The sequence below is a fragment of the Colletotrichum fructicola genome, assembly GCF_000319635.2.
Source record: "Colletotrichum fructicola Nara gc5 chromosome Unknown KSG_Nara_v1_contig01, whole genome shotgun sequence".
Classification (NCBI taxonomy): domain Eukaryota; kingdom Fungi; phylum Ascomycota; class Sordariomycetes; order Glomerellales; family Glomerellaceae; genus Colletotrichum; species Colletotrichum fructicola.
Genome location: NW_027094051.1, coordinates 7462234 through 7475303, shown reverse-complemented (window position 1 = coordinate 7475303; position 13070 = coordinate 7462234). Strand labels below are relative to the sequence as shown.

Below are 13070 nucleotides of genomic sequence, written 5' to 3'. Positions count from 1 at the left end.
AAGAGGGAGGAAGAAGGAAAATTCCTCTAGGCAGCACGCGAAAGATCAGAACAACAAGGCTACCTGCCAGCTGAAAGAGAGGGTGGTGGGTGGAATGCTGAGATGGAGGAAAGAGCAGTAGAGGCTCAAGTCGGGTCGTTCCTTCTTGGTTGTTGTACTGAGAGAACAGAAGCGGCAGAAAGGGACGTTTCGTTTCCTCGAAAGCTGAAATTAAGTTTGGTCGAAAGCTGCGAATAACATACAAGATGAGACCTCATCCGAATTTCCAGGGAAGAAGGAGGCAGGGCCAACCTTATAAGTCGATCAAACACACAAGCTTAGGTAGGTAGGTTGGGCAGGCTGCACATGGTTGTTGACTCTGTGTCTCTCTAATTCATCCTATCCCATGCATTCCCTCCCAGTTGGATCCCAGCTTTCAACACCACACACCCCCAAGCCACAGGCTGAGTGAAGGGATGGGATGACAAGCCCACTGCACTGGGGACACACAGAGGACAGGCGGGCAAGCGGTCGGCCACATAGCAAACCTGGTTTCTTCACAAAGCCCCCTTTCTGCTGTCAGACTCAGACACCCCGCACACATCCAAAGATCCTTTGCCTTACAGGGCTTTCTTGTTCAAGAGATGCAAAAGACGCAATGGCAAGGGAGGCCGGGGTGGCCATGGGGGGAGCCCAGCCAAGGTGGAAATGATTGGCGAGCAAGACGCGGCAGAGACGCTCTTGTTGGTTCAGGGGGGGGGCATGTCACACGGCTTACTCGCCAGCCATGCAGAAGAAGGCAGGCCCTCTAAAAGAAAGGAGTCCTACATACATCAAATGACGAGCTGGTAGGCGCCTGTCGACCTGACCTTCAGACCTTGGCGAGAAAGGCTCTGACAATCATTTTTTGCTCATGCTGCATGCATTCCTCAAACCCGCTTGACGCAGGTAAGCATCGGCGTCAGAGTCGGATTCCAGTCTGGTCCAGTCGAGTCCGAGGGGCTCTGTCTGGTTTGGCGGATCCTGTCATCTGCGCAGCAAGCCACTTCTCGCTAACCAGCTTGGCAGACAGCAGCGACCACAGAAGACATGTAAAATTCGCTATCCGTAATAATTCCAGCAAACATCTCACTTTCTGTTCTCCTGTCCAAAAGATTGAGAAAAAGCCCCAGCTGTGTGCCACCCAATACTCTTGAAACAGGGGCATCGAACATGCCAAAGTGCTGCTTAAGGGGTTAGGTTACCAAACAGCACATCTCGGGCTCTTTCAGGCGCTGCGGTTGGGCGGGCCTGGTGGGCTGGTGGGAAGGGCTGAGCTGGGCCGCGTTTCGAAACATGTTCACCCGCCTGCGCAGCCGTTGACGGATTGGTTGAGAAACTTCCCGACAGCTGACCTCGCGCAGGCCTGCAGAGGCGGCGGTAGCCCCCAAGAGATGCTCCGGGACGACGTTTATTCTCCTGGTACGGATAGCCTTGCGTAAAGTCCCGGGCTGTTCTATTGTTCGCCCTCTACTTCGGTTTCGGTGGCCCAACTTACAGGAAACAGCTTAATTTGAAGAGCCGAAATGCAAACTGCCCTGTTCAACAACCAGAGGCCGGCACTCGGGTACGTATCTTCAGTGACCTTGACACGAAAAGTGGGTTCTCCAACCGCTGCATGGGGTATGTATCTTCTTCTACTGCCGTCAACACCTGCATCTATTCCCGGCGTGGCTGCGCTTCGACAACCAACCAAACACCAGCAACAGCACTACCACCACCATTGCAGACAACGACCGGACGAAGAGCCTCCCTCCCGCTCCGCCGCCATCCACCAGAGCCACGCGGTCTGCACACACTCGCTGTCGAGATGAGTAGCCAAGCTCGGCACTAACGCTGCAGGGGAAAGCAGGGTGGCCCGAAGATCCAACTAAGTCACCGACATGAGGGAACCGCTCGTGGCACGCTGATTCCGTTCTTCAAATGAGACTTGTGTTACGGCGCCGATTGGGCCGAATTGATCGAGCTCTTTGGGACGGGAGAAACGCTTGGTCAACGCTCAAAGCTTTATTGGTGCCGTTCAAGGCCTTTTCTAGAAATCTACCGAGCCGCGACTCAACCTTAAGGAAAACACCACCACTCACTCACATCAAGCCAAGCATCACCAGGTAATGCTGACAGCCTTCCCCACAACCTCCATGCCCCCATCCCGCAAGATATTCTCAAAAATCCATCTCCCGACATCCTCCCTCGAAATGCCATAACCCACAGCCTTGCTCTCCACCCCCGTCCTCGGATCCTCGACTCCAACCCGGACTGTCCTCCCCGGCGCCGCCCCGTCACTCAGAAACGCAGGCCGCACCGCCGTCCACGCCTCCCCGGACCCCGCCAACCGCTCCTCCATCACCTTCTTGTCCGCATGCGGCGCGCGGAGTAGGATGTGATACATCGGCACTTGCAGCACCGGCACGTCCCTCGCGAACCCGCTGATCCCCGTCGTCGAGACCACCGCCATCCGCGGCTTCCCGACGACCCCGCGCCCGCGCAACGTCTCGAGCGCCCTCAGCACCGCCGCGATGCCGTTCTTGCATACGTCCGGGTCCTCGACGGTCATCTTGCACACGTCCAGCGGGCTGCCGATGCTGAACGACACGGCGTCGACGAGCGCGTGCGGGTTGGTCGGGTTGACCAGGCACGCCGCGACGTCGTCCACGTTGTGCGCGTTGCCCTGCTTGACGACGAGGTTCGGGTGAGACGACGCCGGGAGGAGGGAGGTCAGCTTGGACGGGTTGCGGCAGAGGGCGATGCAGATGTAGCCCTCGGCGAGTGAATGTTTGAGGGCCGCGAGACCGCACCCGCCGGATGCGCCGAAGAAGGCGACGGTCTTGATGCCGGACATGTTTGGTATGGGTAGATGATGACGATGCTGGATATAGTGTCTCGCAGAGTGCAAGTGATGTGACGTGTGTGAAGCGGGATATGAAGTTGGTTGTTGGTTTCTTTGACTGAACTTGCCTGGTCTCTCAGTATATCCGACACCTTCATAATCAACGACTTCCATCGTCTTTATACATCACCGTCCGAGTCCAGACGGGCAGATTCGCAGCACTACCGTCATCCCAGTACCTTGGAACATGCCGTCTTCAAATCAGCCTTACGCCGCATCATCCACATCTCGCTCCCCTCGCGAGAATGAACCAACACCCAAAAATCAACCGCGAGATGAACTCCAGGCGCAAAGTCGGCAAGCTGTTCGTCCGTAAGTGGACTTCCCACTGGGTTGATCGACGGAGCGCACACATCCCTGTCGCTGCTCAGAGGATCCGCCTCGTCTGGGTGTTCCCTGTCCCTCCAGATGCCTTCTTGCAGGTGTTAGTGCAAGATAATGTCGCCCCACCACAAACGTGCAATCCTTAACATTTCCAAACGTCCATGCCGGCCCAAGTTCCCTCCGACGGCCAAATCCATGTGGCTTAGCTCGCGTCTTCGCTCCAAACCGCCAGAAGCTCGATTCGCGAGGCATCTGCTGTGTAGCTTCAACCCCACGATATGCTGCAGACTAATGCACCGATTGGTCCGACACCATGGTCCCTTAAGGAAATGTCACTATCAACTTTCAATCATAAATCGCTTCACTTGGCAAAGACCTCGTTGCATAGACTTCAGTTATGTCATCCTTTTGTATACCTGGTAAATCAAGTCACAAGGGCCGCCTACATATGCAATGCGGCTGCTGAACTCCTATAAGGAACGGACGGCAAGCGCCATTACCACAAAATGCCCAAGAAAACCACCAGAAATGCTCTCATTACATACAAGGAGCTGAAGCGAAACCCCGGTGAGTGCATCACGTTATCCATTAAACATTTTAAATCAAAAACCAAGTATGCTACCATGCAATGCCTTAAACCCAGAAAGCTGCTGCCATGGCGATGAGCGCAGCGAAGGCGCTGGCGCCAGCCATGGACTCGTGGCGCACACCGAGAGATGTGCCGCTTCCGCTGCCGCTGCTGCCACTGTTGCAGTCCTGCGAGAAGCCACTGCTGCCGCAAGAAGAGCCGGATCCGCTGGAGCCGGAATCACCCGATGATCCAGAACCAGATCCAGAGTCGGAGCTGGAGCCACCACTGCTCTGGCCGGGGTCGGCTCCCGGGCCGCTGTTGCTGCCTCCGGGAATCGTGGCTGCCGATGCTGAGGGTTGGGCCGCACTGCCTGAGGCCGATGAAGCGCCGGCATTCATGTCAAGACCGGTGCCGAGGAAGCTCTTCAGGATCGTGTCCTTGTCGCTGTCGACGACTGTATCGTTGGTAGCCTTGATGTTGTTGTAGTAGTAGCTCTTCTTGCTGTTTGTTCCCGGGGAGCTCTTGGCGTTGTAGCAGTTGATCTCAACGTCCTTGACCTGGGCGTAGTAGTAACCGGCGTTCTTGATGTCCTCACCATTCCAGTCAATGGCACCACCGGCCCATTCGATGGTGCCCTTGGCGTTGGTGTCGGCACCACCGGGCCAGATGGAAAGCTGCACACGGGCAGGCGTCTGGGGGTAGTCCCACTGCTGGGCGGTGGCGTTCCAGGTGTCGGAGCGCTTCTTGGTTCTGCCAACCTGGCCGTCGACGAGCCACTGAATCTCATCGGGAGTCCAGTGGATCTCGTACGTGTGCCAGTTGTTGAAAGTGTTGGACAGGGAGATGTTGCCGGATTGATCGTCTGCAAGAGTCAGTTAAGGTTGAAAGCTTAAGGCACGGGCCAGACGTACACTTGGGGATACCCTGGAAGTAGTAGTTGGTTTGGGACATCTCGAGATCCGCACCAACCCACTCGTAATCGATTTCGTCCTTTACGTCACCGTACAAGATGAAGGCAGTCACGACACCGGGGCCGCGGGAGGTCTTGATGGTGGCCTTGACACTGCCGTACCACAGGTAGGTGGTGGAGGCGAGGACGGTGCCGACACTCTTGGCGGGCATGGTCAGGAGCACGGCGCCGTTGCGCAGGGCAGGCTCGCCCTGAGCGACCCAGTCGGCCTTGCTCGGGTCGCCGAGGTACTTGCTAATATCGACAATGCCGTCCATGGAGTTCATCGACATCTTCTTGTCCTGGCATACGGGGGCGGGCACGCAGGCATCGAGAGAGAAGGACATTCGCGGGTCGCAGCCGCCGAGGCAGTAGGCACCGGTACCGCACTGGCCATATTCTGGAGGAGTCAGATCAAGTTCTCGATGTTTCGGGCAGAGGACATCTTACGGGAACAGCAAGGCGCGGATTCGGGGCACTTCTGGGTCAAGGAGCAGCTGGGAGGGGTCTGGGCGAGGACGTTTGATGCGCCGAGGAGGGCGAGGCCCAATGGAAGAACCGACAACATGTTGTGTGGTGTTTGTTGGATACAATTAAGGTATTAAGATGGGTGAGAACGAATGACTTGGGAACTCGGTGGCTCGCCAAAGAAGAGAGCGACGTCGGTTTGGGTGTCGAAGGACCCAAGAGATGTCGCCGTCCGCGGGGCGCGGAGATTGTTCGTCAGGTTCGTCAGTTGTTTGTGTTTACTGGCTGCCGCACTGCCGGTTGGAATTCGGCTGTCTGATGACGGTGACACCACGGGGACTCGCGTGTCGGTCGAGCGTGCGTCGTCTTCCGGGCTGCGGGTGGGATATCTGGGATGCCGGTTTAAATGAATTGACTTTCGAGTCCTTGTTGGGACGAATGGAACAAGAGAGTTCGGATAGGGTTCGTCCTGTGGCGGAAAGGCAAAACGGTTTCGCGGGAGACGGGATGCTTTGTTCGAAGGAGAAACAATGCGAACAATGGCCGTGTGGTGAAGTGCGCGATACAACCTAACGAAAGGGTGCAAAATGCGTATTAAGCGATAGTAGTAAAGCGATACAGCGAAAAGGCGTCAGGCTGCTGGTCGGGAACGAGTGACGACCGTGTAGACGACGATGGAGAGGGATAGAGGGATAGGGATGGAGAAGAGAGAGAGGAGGATGAGGGAAAAGGGTCGAAGCCAAGACGGCGAGAATTAATTGGGGGAAGGGATGGGGGTAGCGGGAGGAGTGGGAATGCGCGGGAAGTCAAACCAGGCGAAAGTTAGTACGTTAAGGTACCTCGCACTTTAACCTACTTCTACCTTCTACCTTACAGAGGACTGGCTCTTACGGTTAACACGGATTGACTACCAACTGCCTCCTCTGGTTCGTTGGTCGCCTTGCTCGCTACCTTAGTGCTCGTGTCCGGGCAGCCCAACTCAGGGCCAACAGCCTGCCTGGCGCTGGCGCTGGGCTAAGGTAGCATCTCTCCCTCCAACTCCGTCGGGACTAGTCATCCATTTCACTGAGGTGATGTGCGTGTGTTTTGATCGCCTCAGGGCAGTCAGTAAGAGTAAGGTGCGGATACCGTAGAGAGCATTGTCTGAGGCGAGGTGCCCCTTTCCAGTTGCCTCCCTCCCCCTCCAATGGACGTCTCCAGGCCTCCAGGGCAGTCTCAGTTCCCTCTCTCCCTTCAGTAGAAACTAGAATCTTCCCACTAATTATTGTGCTGGCAGAAGACTCCTGCTCACACATCAGCCGGGCACCTGACCGTCCATCCATTATCCATTCTTCTTCAGTCCAGCGCAAATGGAACCAATCGCTTTCCCCTCTGCAACGCCCTCCCTTGCCCGAACCGGCCAAGCGTGCTTGATTTAGGTAGCAGAGCCGTACCACCCTGCCCCTGCTGGCTGTGTTTTCCCTGCCTGCTTCCTCCGCCCTTGCGCCCCTCGCAGAATCAATGGAATCCACCAAAGAAAAATACGGGGAAACCAAGGGATGCACCAAGAAACTGGAGAATCCGCCAGTCCCCTCGTAATGAACTCGTCCGCTGATCTCTGCTTCTGATTGGCCACCCGTGGGTTTTCCCCCTCTGATCACCCCAAGATCATGTTTTTCTCTTCTTCTCCTTCTCGGGTATTCCATCCACACTCCTCTTTTGGGATTAGCCCCCCAGGGCCCGTCCACTTTTGCAATTCGATTGAGTCTTTGCCTGCAGCGATTTTCGCCCCCGTGCCGTCCTTCCCCCGTCCTGTCGTGTGTGCTCTGTGCGGCGGCGCACGGGGCATGTCACTTTTGACGTTGACTGACGATGATGTCTGCAAAAGCACCTGTCCCGTGGCTGTCAATACCTTCGGACGATATGCAGGCTTGATTGACAGGTGCTGTGCCATGCTGATGCAAAGTGCTTGGACGACGGGGGCTGAAATGAACCCGACGGCTGTACGCATCAGGATCGAATCCTCCACCACTAGCGTCGAACCTCTCAACGCCAAACAATTTCAGAATTGAAGCCCTTTATGTACACTGAACTAGCACACAAAGATGACGATTGGCAAGCACCAACTCACCAGCCAACCAACCAGCTACCTGCCGCTACTCGAGTCTCCAACCCGGTCCATTGCCCCCGGCGCCGGTGGCCGTTAACCACAAATCTCATGCAAACAAACTGTTACACAAGGCCATCCAATCACCTCGCCCTCCCCCGCGTCGAATCGCACATGCACCACCGTTGGAGGGCGGCACTTGAATCTACACTGCTTACTGCGGTGGACTGTTTGACTACATGCGACAGCTGCGAGATCGTGCGTCCCCCGTTGGCTGCGGCCAGTTGCGCCGCCGAGGCTTGCTGCGTGTAACAGGCAGATATCTGCTGTGTTCCGTCGACGAGACAAGGCGGACGTAAGGCGTTCTTGAGTTTAAGAATGAGAGGGGCATGTAGACAAAGATATGACGACAGTGATTGTTTTATGGCTTAGGACTGGCATTCTGCTTGGGTTGGGAGGTCTATGAATTTTTTGACGTTGAATGTGTGTGACTTGATGTGGAGCAAAGGTTGAGAACGCTCATGGCAAATAAACCACATCACCCAACTTGCTCGACCAAGATGACACCATACGTAGAATCTTAAACCCGTTGATTCAATAGCACTGGGAGTATGTCGTAGGGGGAAAGAAAACCAAGTTAACGGGCACGGAGAGTGTTGGTGTTGAGACAGTGATAAATAGGCCAAGTTAAGTTTGCCAGATTTAATATTGCATATAAAATAACAAAAATATTGAAATCGACAACGCCCTTCGTATAGTTCGCAGGAACAACAGGATACACATACCTCTGAAGTCAGAAAATCACTAATATAAGACAGCAATAGAAAAATGAATAAGAGAGGCAACGGACATGGTAGGCATGTACAGGAGCAGAGGCTGCTGTAGTAGCCACGACCACGAGTATGATCACTTGTCGACAACACGAAAAAGACACTCGGATGAATTCTCAACAGAATACCACACGACGTCCTAATAAATAAAATCGCACTAGTTATTGTCTCCCCTATGTCGACATTTCATTCAGCGCCTTACCTCGTGGGTTGGCCTCACACGACTAAGACCATAAGTCAGGAAGGACACGAGAAGACAGAGTCACAAATACGATAGATACTCTTATCAGGATGAATGAGTCCACACCACACCAGCAGTATCTGCACCGGGAAGTGAGTCACATTCAATTGTCAGAATTTAACAAAAAACCAGGCATTGCTGCATTCATCCTATCGACACCGCACCATGTCTACCACCGCTCCAATTTGAGTACATGTCACATTACAATGCCCCCATTCACACCATCCCATGATCACACACAATCCCTTAACAGCACAACTCGTCATATTGCTGACGTCTGTCCAGAACCAATAACAACACTTCTTCACACTAAGGGTATAGACTCATCATGAATCGAAACAATCTCACCATCTCGTCCCGGCTAATCGTCCTTGACACCACCGGCCGTAGAACACCAAGAGCGTGTCTAGGCATCCATCATCACCCGTGCTGATAACACTTGCCCGAGCCCATTACATCATCCGGTCTTCTGGATAATCATGGATCAAAGAACTTGCTTTTACGCAAGCCCCATACCGTCATCCCATGCCTAGTCGAAAGGCCCTACGCAAACATGTACGCGGACCACTCAACGGCAAACGTTCACCCGCCATCTCTCAACTTCCTTTTCGTGTTGCGCTATGAATACTCAAAGCACACTGTAATAGCCTGGTGGCCCGACCAGGCCATCCACCATACTTGCGAACTCGGACTCTCAAATGAAAAGCCATCCCACTTCCTCTCCCAGAGCCAAAGGGGACCCGGGCCAGTCCATTCATGCCACCAAGCAATCCGGACGCACACACAAAGTCGAAAGAAAATTAAAATTCCAACTTCGAAAGAAAAAGTAGGATAATAGTAAAAAAAAGGTGCAAAGGGGGAATCGTCTTTTTCTGAGTCCGGGTCGTTGAGATCGTCAGAACGAGAAAGAAACACAATTGGTATACGCCCAAGGCATGGAGACACTCCCAGCGCCGTTTCGCAGTATTGCCCGTTTCCCGAGTATCCTCAGAGCCGCCGATGAGCTGAGTTCCTCTACCGAGCATTCGGTTTGGCGTAGAGGTCTACGAATCATTTAGTACCGATGCGGCTGCGGCCGTGCCGACGCGATGTTGAGAGAGGGCATACCGGGGAAGTGCTCCTTGGCGTATTGTTCGCAGGCCTTGGCAGGTTTGCCGACCTTCTGCCCGATGACCTTCCACTTGTTGTTCTCGTACTCCTTGATGGCATTGAGGAGTGCTTGGCTCTGCATTTTGTCAGTAACATACTCAACGTAGATTCAGGGTGGCAACAAACCTCGTCCTCTGCGAACTCGGCGTAGTGCATGTCCTTGTACCAGTGCTTCTTCACACTACCCTCAGTGCGGGTGGGGAAGGTCTGCATCATGTTAGCTGAGTTCAACATATACAAATGAGGCGCGGATGATGACGAACCTTGGCAATTTCCGCCCAGGAGCTACCAGCATCTCTCATCTGCTTGAGACGGAGCTCCTCAGCTGGGGTCCAGGGGGTATTTGTCCGGCTCTTCTTAGCCGGGGGAGGAGCAGGAGCGGCATTGGCGTCTTCCGTGGGCTGGGCCTGAGGCTGAGGAGCGGCAGCAGGCGGGGCCGCGGGAGGAGGGATGGGAGTAGTGGTAGGTGGCGGCTGGGCAGCTGGCATCGGGGGCGCACTCGTGACGACGGGAGGAGCAACCGGCGCCGGAGCGGGGGCCGGGCGCTTACGGTTCCTGTTCGTCTGAGGCGGGGCCACTTGAGGAGGCGGCTGGTGCTGAGCCTGCTGCTGAGCATGTTGCTGCTGATGTTGCTGAGCATGCTGCTGGGGGTGCTGCTGGGGGTGGTGTTGAGGCTGGGCCGGAGCTTGAGAAGGCGGCTGCGGGATTTGCATCGGAGGCTGCACCGGGGTGGGGTGCTGCTGATGAGGAGCCGGGCTCTGCTGAGGCGGCGGGGCGTACTGGAATTGGGGATGCTGATCCCGACGAGACATGTCCTGCTGGTAAGGGTGCTGAGGACTAGAGGCAGGTGTTAGTGAAGTTCCATTTCGACGGGATCAACATCGTGGGTAGAGTTGATGTGACTTCTGGAGCCCCTCGCGAGGTCGTTGTGACCAAACGAGGGCGAATGTGCAGTGCATCTCACCCCGCCCGAAGGTCGTGTTGTTATTGTTGCCCGTTACACCCTCCATGTCGAGGCGAGACCAGACCAGATACCATCGAGCAAGGCCAAGAGTGGCCAGGGTAGCTCGAGTAGTGTAGTTCGTGGCCAGGTATCCTGTCCTGTATACCGATATACCAACGGCAGGTACATGGACAAGTACCCAGACAGCAGAACCGGCAGCAGGCCCAGGTCCCGGAGGAGATGGCCGTTGTGGTGGTTGGTACGCAGCCTCGCGGGGCGGAGGATGGAACGGGAAAGGGGGTGACTTTGGGGTTGGAAGGGGAGTCGGAAGCGGGAGGATACGGAGGATGTAGAGGAGGACAGGTACAAGGTGGAGGAGGTACTTACTGCATGTCGTTAGGTTGATGGGGGGTGGAGTTGGAGTAGATGTACTCCGGCACTGGGCCGACTTGCCACTGCTGCATGTTCTAGCAAACGGGCCAACGTTAGTACCGGCTTGTATCCGCTGAGTTGTTTCGCGAACGAGAGAAACAAATGTGTCGCGCGAAAGGCAGAGTCAGAGTCATGGGCCCCACGGCCAGGCGTCAAGCGCGGACGCGACACGGCCGTTTGGGTTTTGCGCGGCGAGGGTACATGACTGCGGCGCTCAAATCGCGACGAACTGCGATGAAAATTTGATGCCGGACGACGCAACCGCGCGCGCGCTCTCAATTGCCATCGCGGGCGACGACAGAGAAGTCGTCGACGAAGATGGATTGGCAATACGCAAAATGAGACGCGATGAAATGACGTGTTTGCGCCGTGGCGATGATGCGATCAACCGAGGGGAGAGATGAAAAAGGTCGTGGAAGGCGACCGCAACAAGATGAAAAAAAGACGCGATTGCTTCAAAGAGAGGCAGCAAGGCTAGCGACAATGAAGCGGAGAGCGCGCGCGCGACAATGAATGCTTTGCGACTCGACGAAGGTACAAGCGAGCCAACATGATCGGTCGGGCCAATGTGTGAAAAGCGACATAGGAAATGGGTGAAGGTACTTACGGGCAATGTAGTGGTAGTATTAACTCAAGCAGCGATGCATAAACCGACGGTTTGATGGATGGGGAATATTTTTTTCTGGTCGCTGCTCTCTGTCGGAAAAAGAGACTTGGACCAAGCGGAAGCCTGACGTACGGTCGCAAGGCAAGAAGCGGGTCACGGCACACGCCCAGGGGGGGGGGACTGACTGGAAGGGGGACGTGGACGTGGATGGGAAGGGGGAGGGGGGGGAGGTGAAGTAGAGAAGGAACGGGGTTGTTTTTTTTTTCGCAGGAGGGCGAAATAAAAAAGGAACAAAGATACAAAGGCCCGCGAGGCCGAGGACGTGTTTGCTTCAAGTACTCTTTTTTTCCCTTCTCGTTCCCTTTGGTCTGGGGTGTGTGGTGTGTGGTGGCGTGCGTATGTGTAGGGTGAGCGAAAGCGACGCGACACACAGCAAGTGACAACAGTGGCAGAGCGGAGGGGAGGGAAGAAAAAAAAAAAAAAAAAAGAGGCGGTGCAAAGTGGGCGGAAGCTGTGGATGCCGTTCAGGTAGCTAGGCAGGCAGGCAAACAAGGTTGTCCGCGGTGAACAGGAGCGGTCCCAAGGTGAGGAGGTATGGGCCCGAAAGATAGGTAGGTACTCTGTGGACAGCAGGTAGCTGCGACGCGCGGGCAGATGAATTGGCGGGCGGCGACGAAGAGAGACGCGGGAAGGATTGGATGATTTGCGTAGGTTGCGCTTCGTGTGGAGAGGAAGCGTGTGTGGTGTGCGCGCACCCACGAAAGAGAGATGTGTGAGGGAGAGAGGACGATGGGAAAGAAGGGTGCTGAGCCCTGTCTTCTGGCCTTCCGGGTAGGTAAGGTAGTGGAAGGTACGTAGTGTGAGGTAGAATCAGATAGGGTGCAGGCGAGGGAGGCAAGAAGGTGACGAGCTTCACCTCAGCCTTGAGTTCAAAAGACGGGTCAGGTTGGACCGGACCAGGTCGCGAGCTTCTCTCTGGAAGTAGCCGTAGAGGCGGGTGCAAAGGAGGGGATGTAGATGGAATGTAGAGGTGAGAATTCTCAGGTAGCAGGTAGCTCGGGAGATAAGGCAACAAGTAGACCTGCTGTAGGAGCGACCTGGAGTGATCGGGAGGCAGGCAGGTGGCCTTGCGCGGTGCGGTGGGTGCAGCGGGCGATCCTGGGTGGTGGCGGCAGTCGGGTCAAGGCTCAAGCTGTCCAGGGTTCCCGCCAGGTAGGTAGGCAAGGTAGGTAGCTAGTAGTGACTTGTTGACGTGTGTACGCAGTAAGAGCCGTGAGCGACTTTGCGACTGGCACTGGGAGGGTAAGGTAGGTGACCAAAAGGGCCCACGCGATACAGGACACAGAGACACAGAATCGACTGCTGCGTTCTCTGGACGGAATTGACGGGAGAGGTGACGACAGGCGCGATGCGGACGGCGTGTGGCTGGCCGATGCGTTTGACGTGCGTGAGAGAAAAGTCGGGTACCCGGGCGGAAGGGCAGGGAAGAAAAGGGAAGGAAGCGCCGGCGTTGTGGTGGGATACAGCAGATGGCGACGGCGCGACGACGACGGGGTTGACGTGCG

At 55.5% G+C, this 13070-nt stretch overlaps 3 protein-coding genes across 3 annotated transcripts; all 3 read right to left on the bottom strand.

The window, feature by feature from the left end:
- Positions 1 to 2119: 2119 nt before the first annotated feature.
- CGGC5_v002118 (uncharacterized protein) lies at positions 2120 to 2857 on the bottom strand (the record flags this gene model as incomplete). Its single annotated transcript, XM_032029178.1, has 1 exon — positions 2120 to 2857. One exon carries the CDS (start codon positions 2855 to 2857, stop codon positions 2120 to 2122), a length of 738 nt encoding a protein of 245 aa, XP_031891378.1.
- Positions 2858 to 3862: 1005 nt separating this feature from the next.
- On the bottom strand, positions 3863 to 5317 carry crf2 (putative glycosidase crf2; the record flags this gene model as incomplete). Its single annotated transcript, XM_032029177.1, has 3 exons — positions 3863 to 4662; positions 4712 to 5149; positions 5200 to 5317. 3 exons carry the CDS (start codon positions 5315 to 5317, stop codon positions 3863 to 3865), a joined length of 1356 nt encoding a protein of 451 aa, XP_031891377.1.
- A 4071-nt stretch (positions 5318 to 9388) lies between these two features.
- MYB3R3 (Transcription factor MYB3R-3) lies at positions 9389 to 10930 on the bottom strand (the record flags this gene model as incomplete). The annotated part of the gene is made up of 5 exons (XM_032029176.1): positions 9389 to 9417; positions 9482 to 9599; positions 9650 to 9730; positions 9787 to 10360; positions 10854 to 10930. The coding sequence occupies 5 exons, from the start codon at positions 10928 to 10930 to the stop codon at positions 9389 to 9391; spliced, it is 879 nt and encodes a 292-aa protein (XP_031891376.1).
- Positions 10931 to 13070: the final 2140 nt, after the last annotated feature.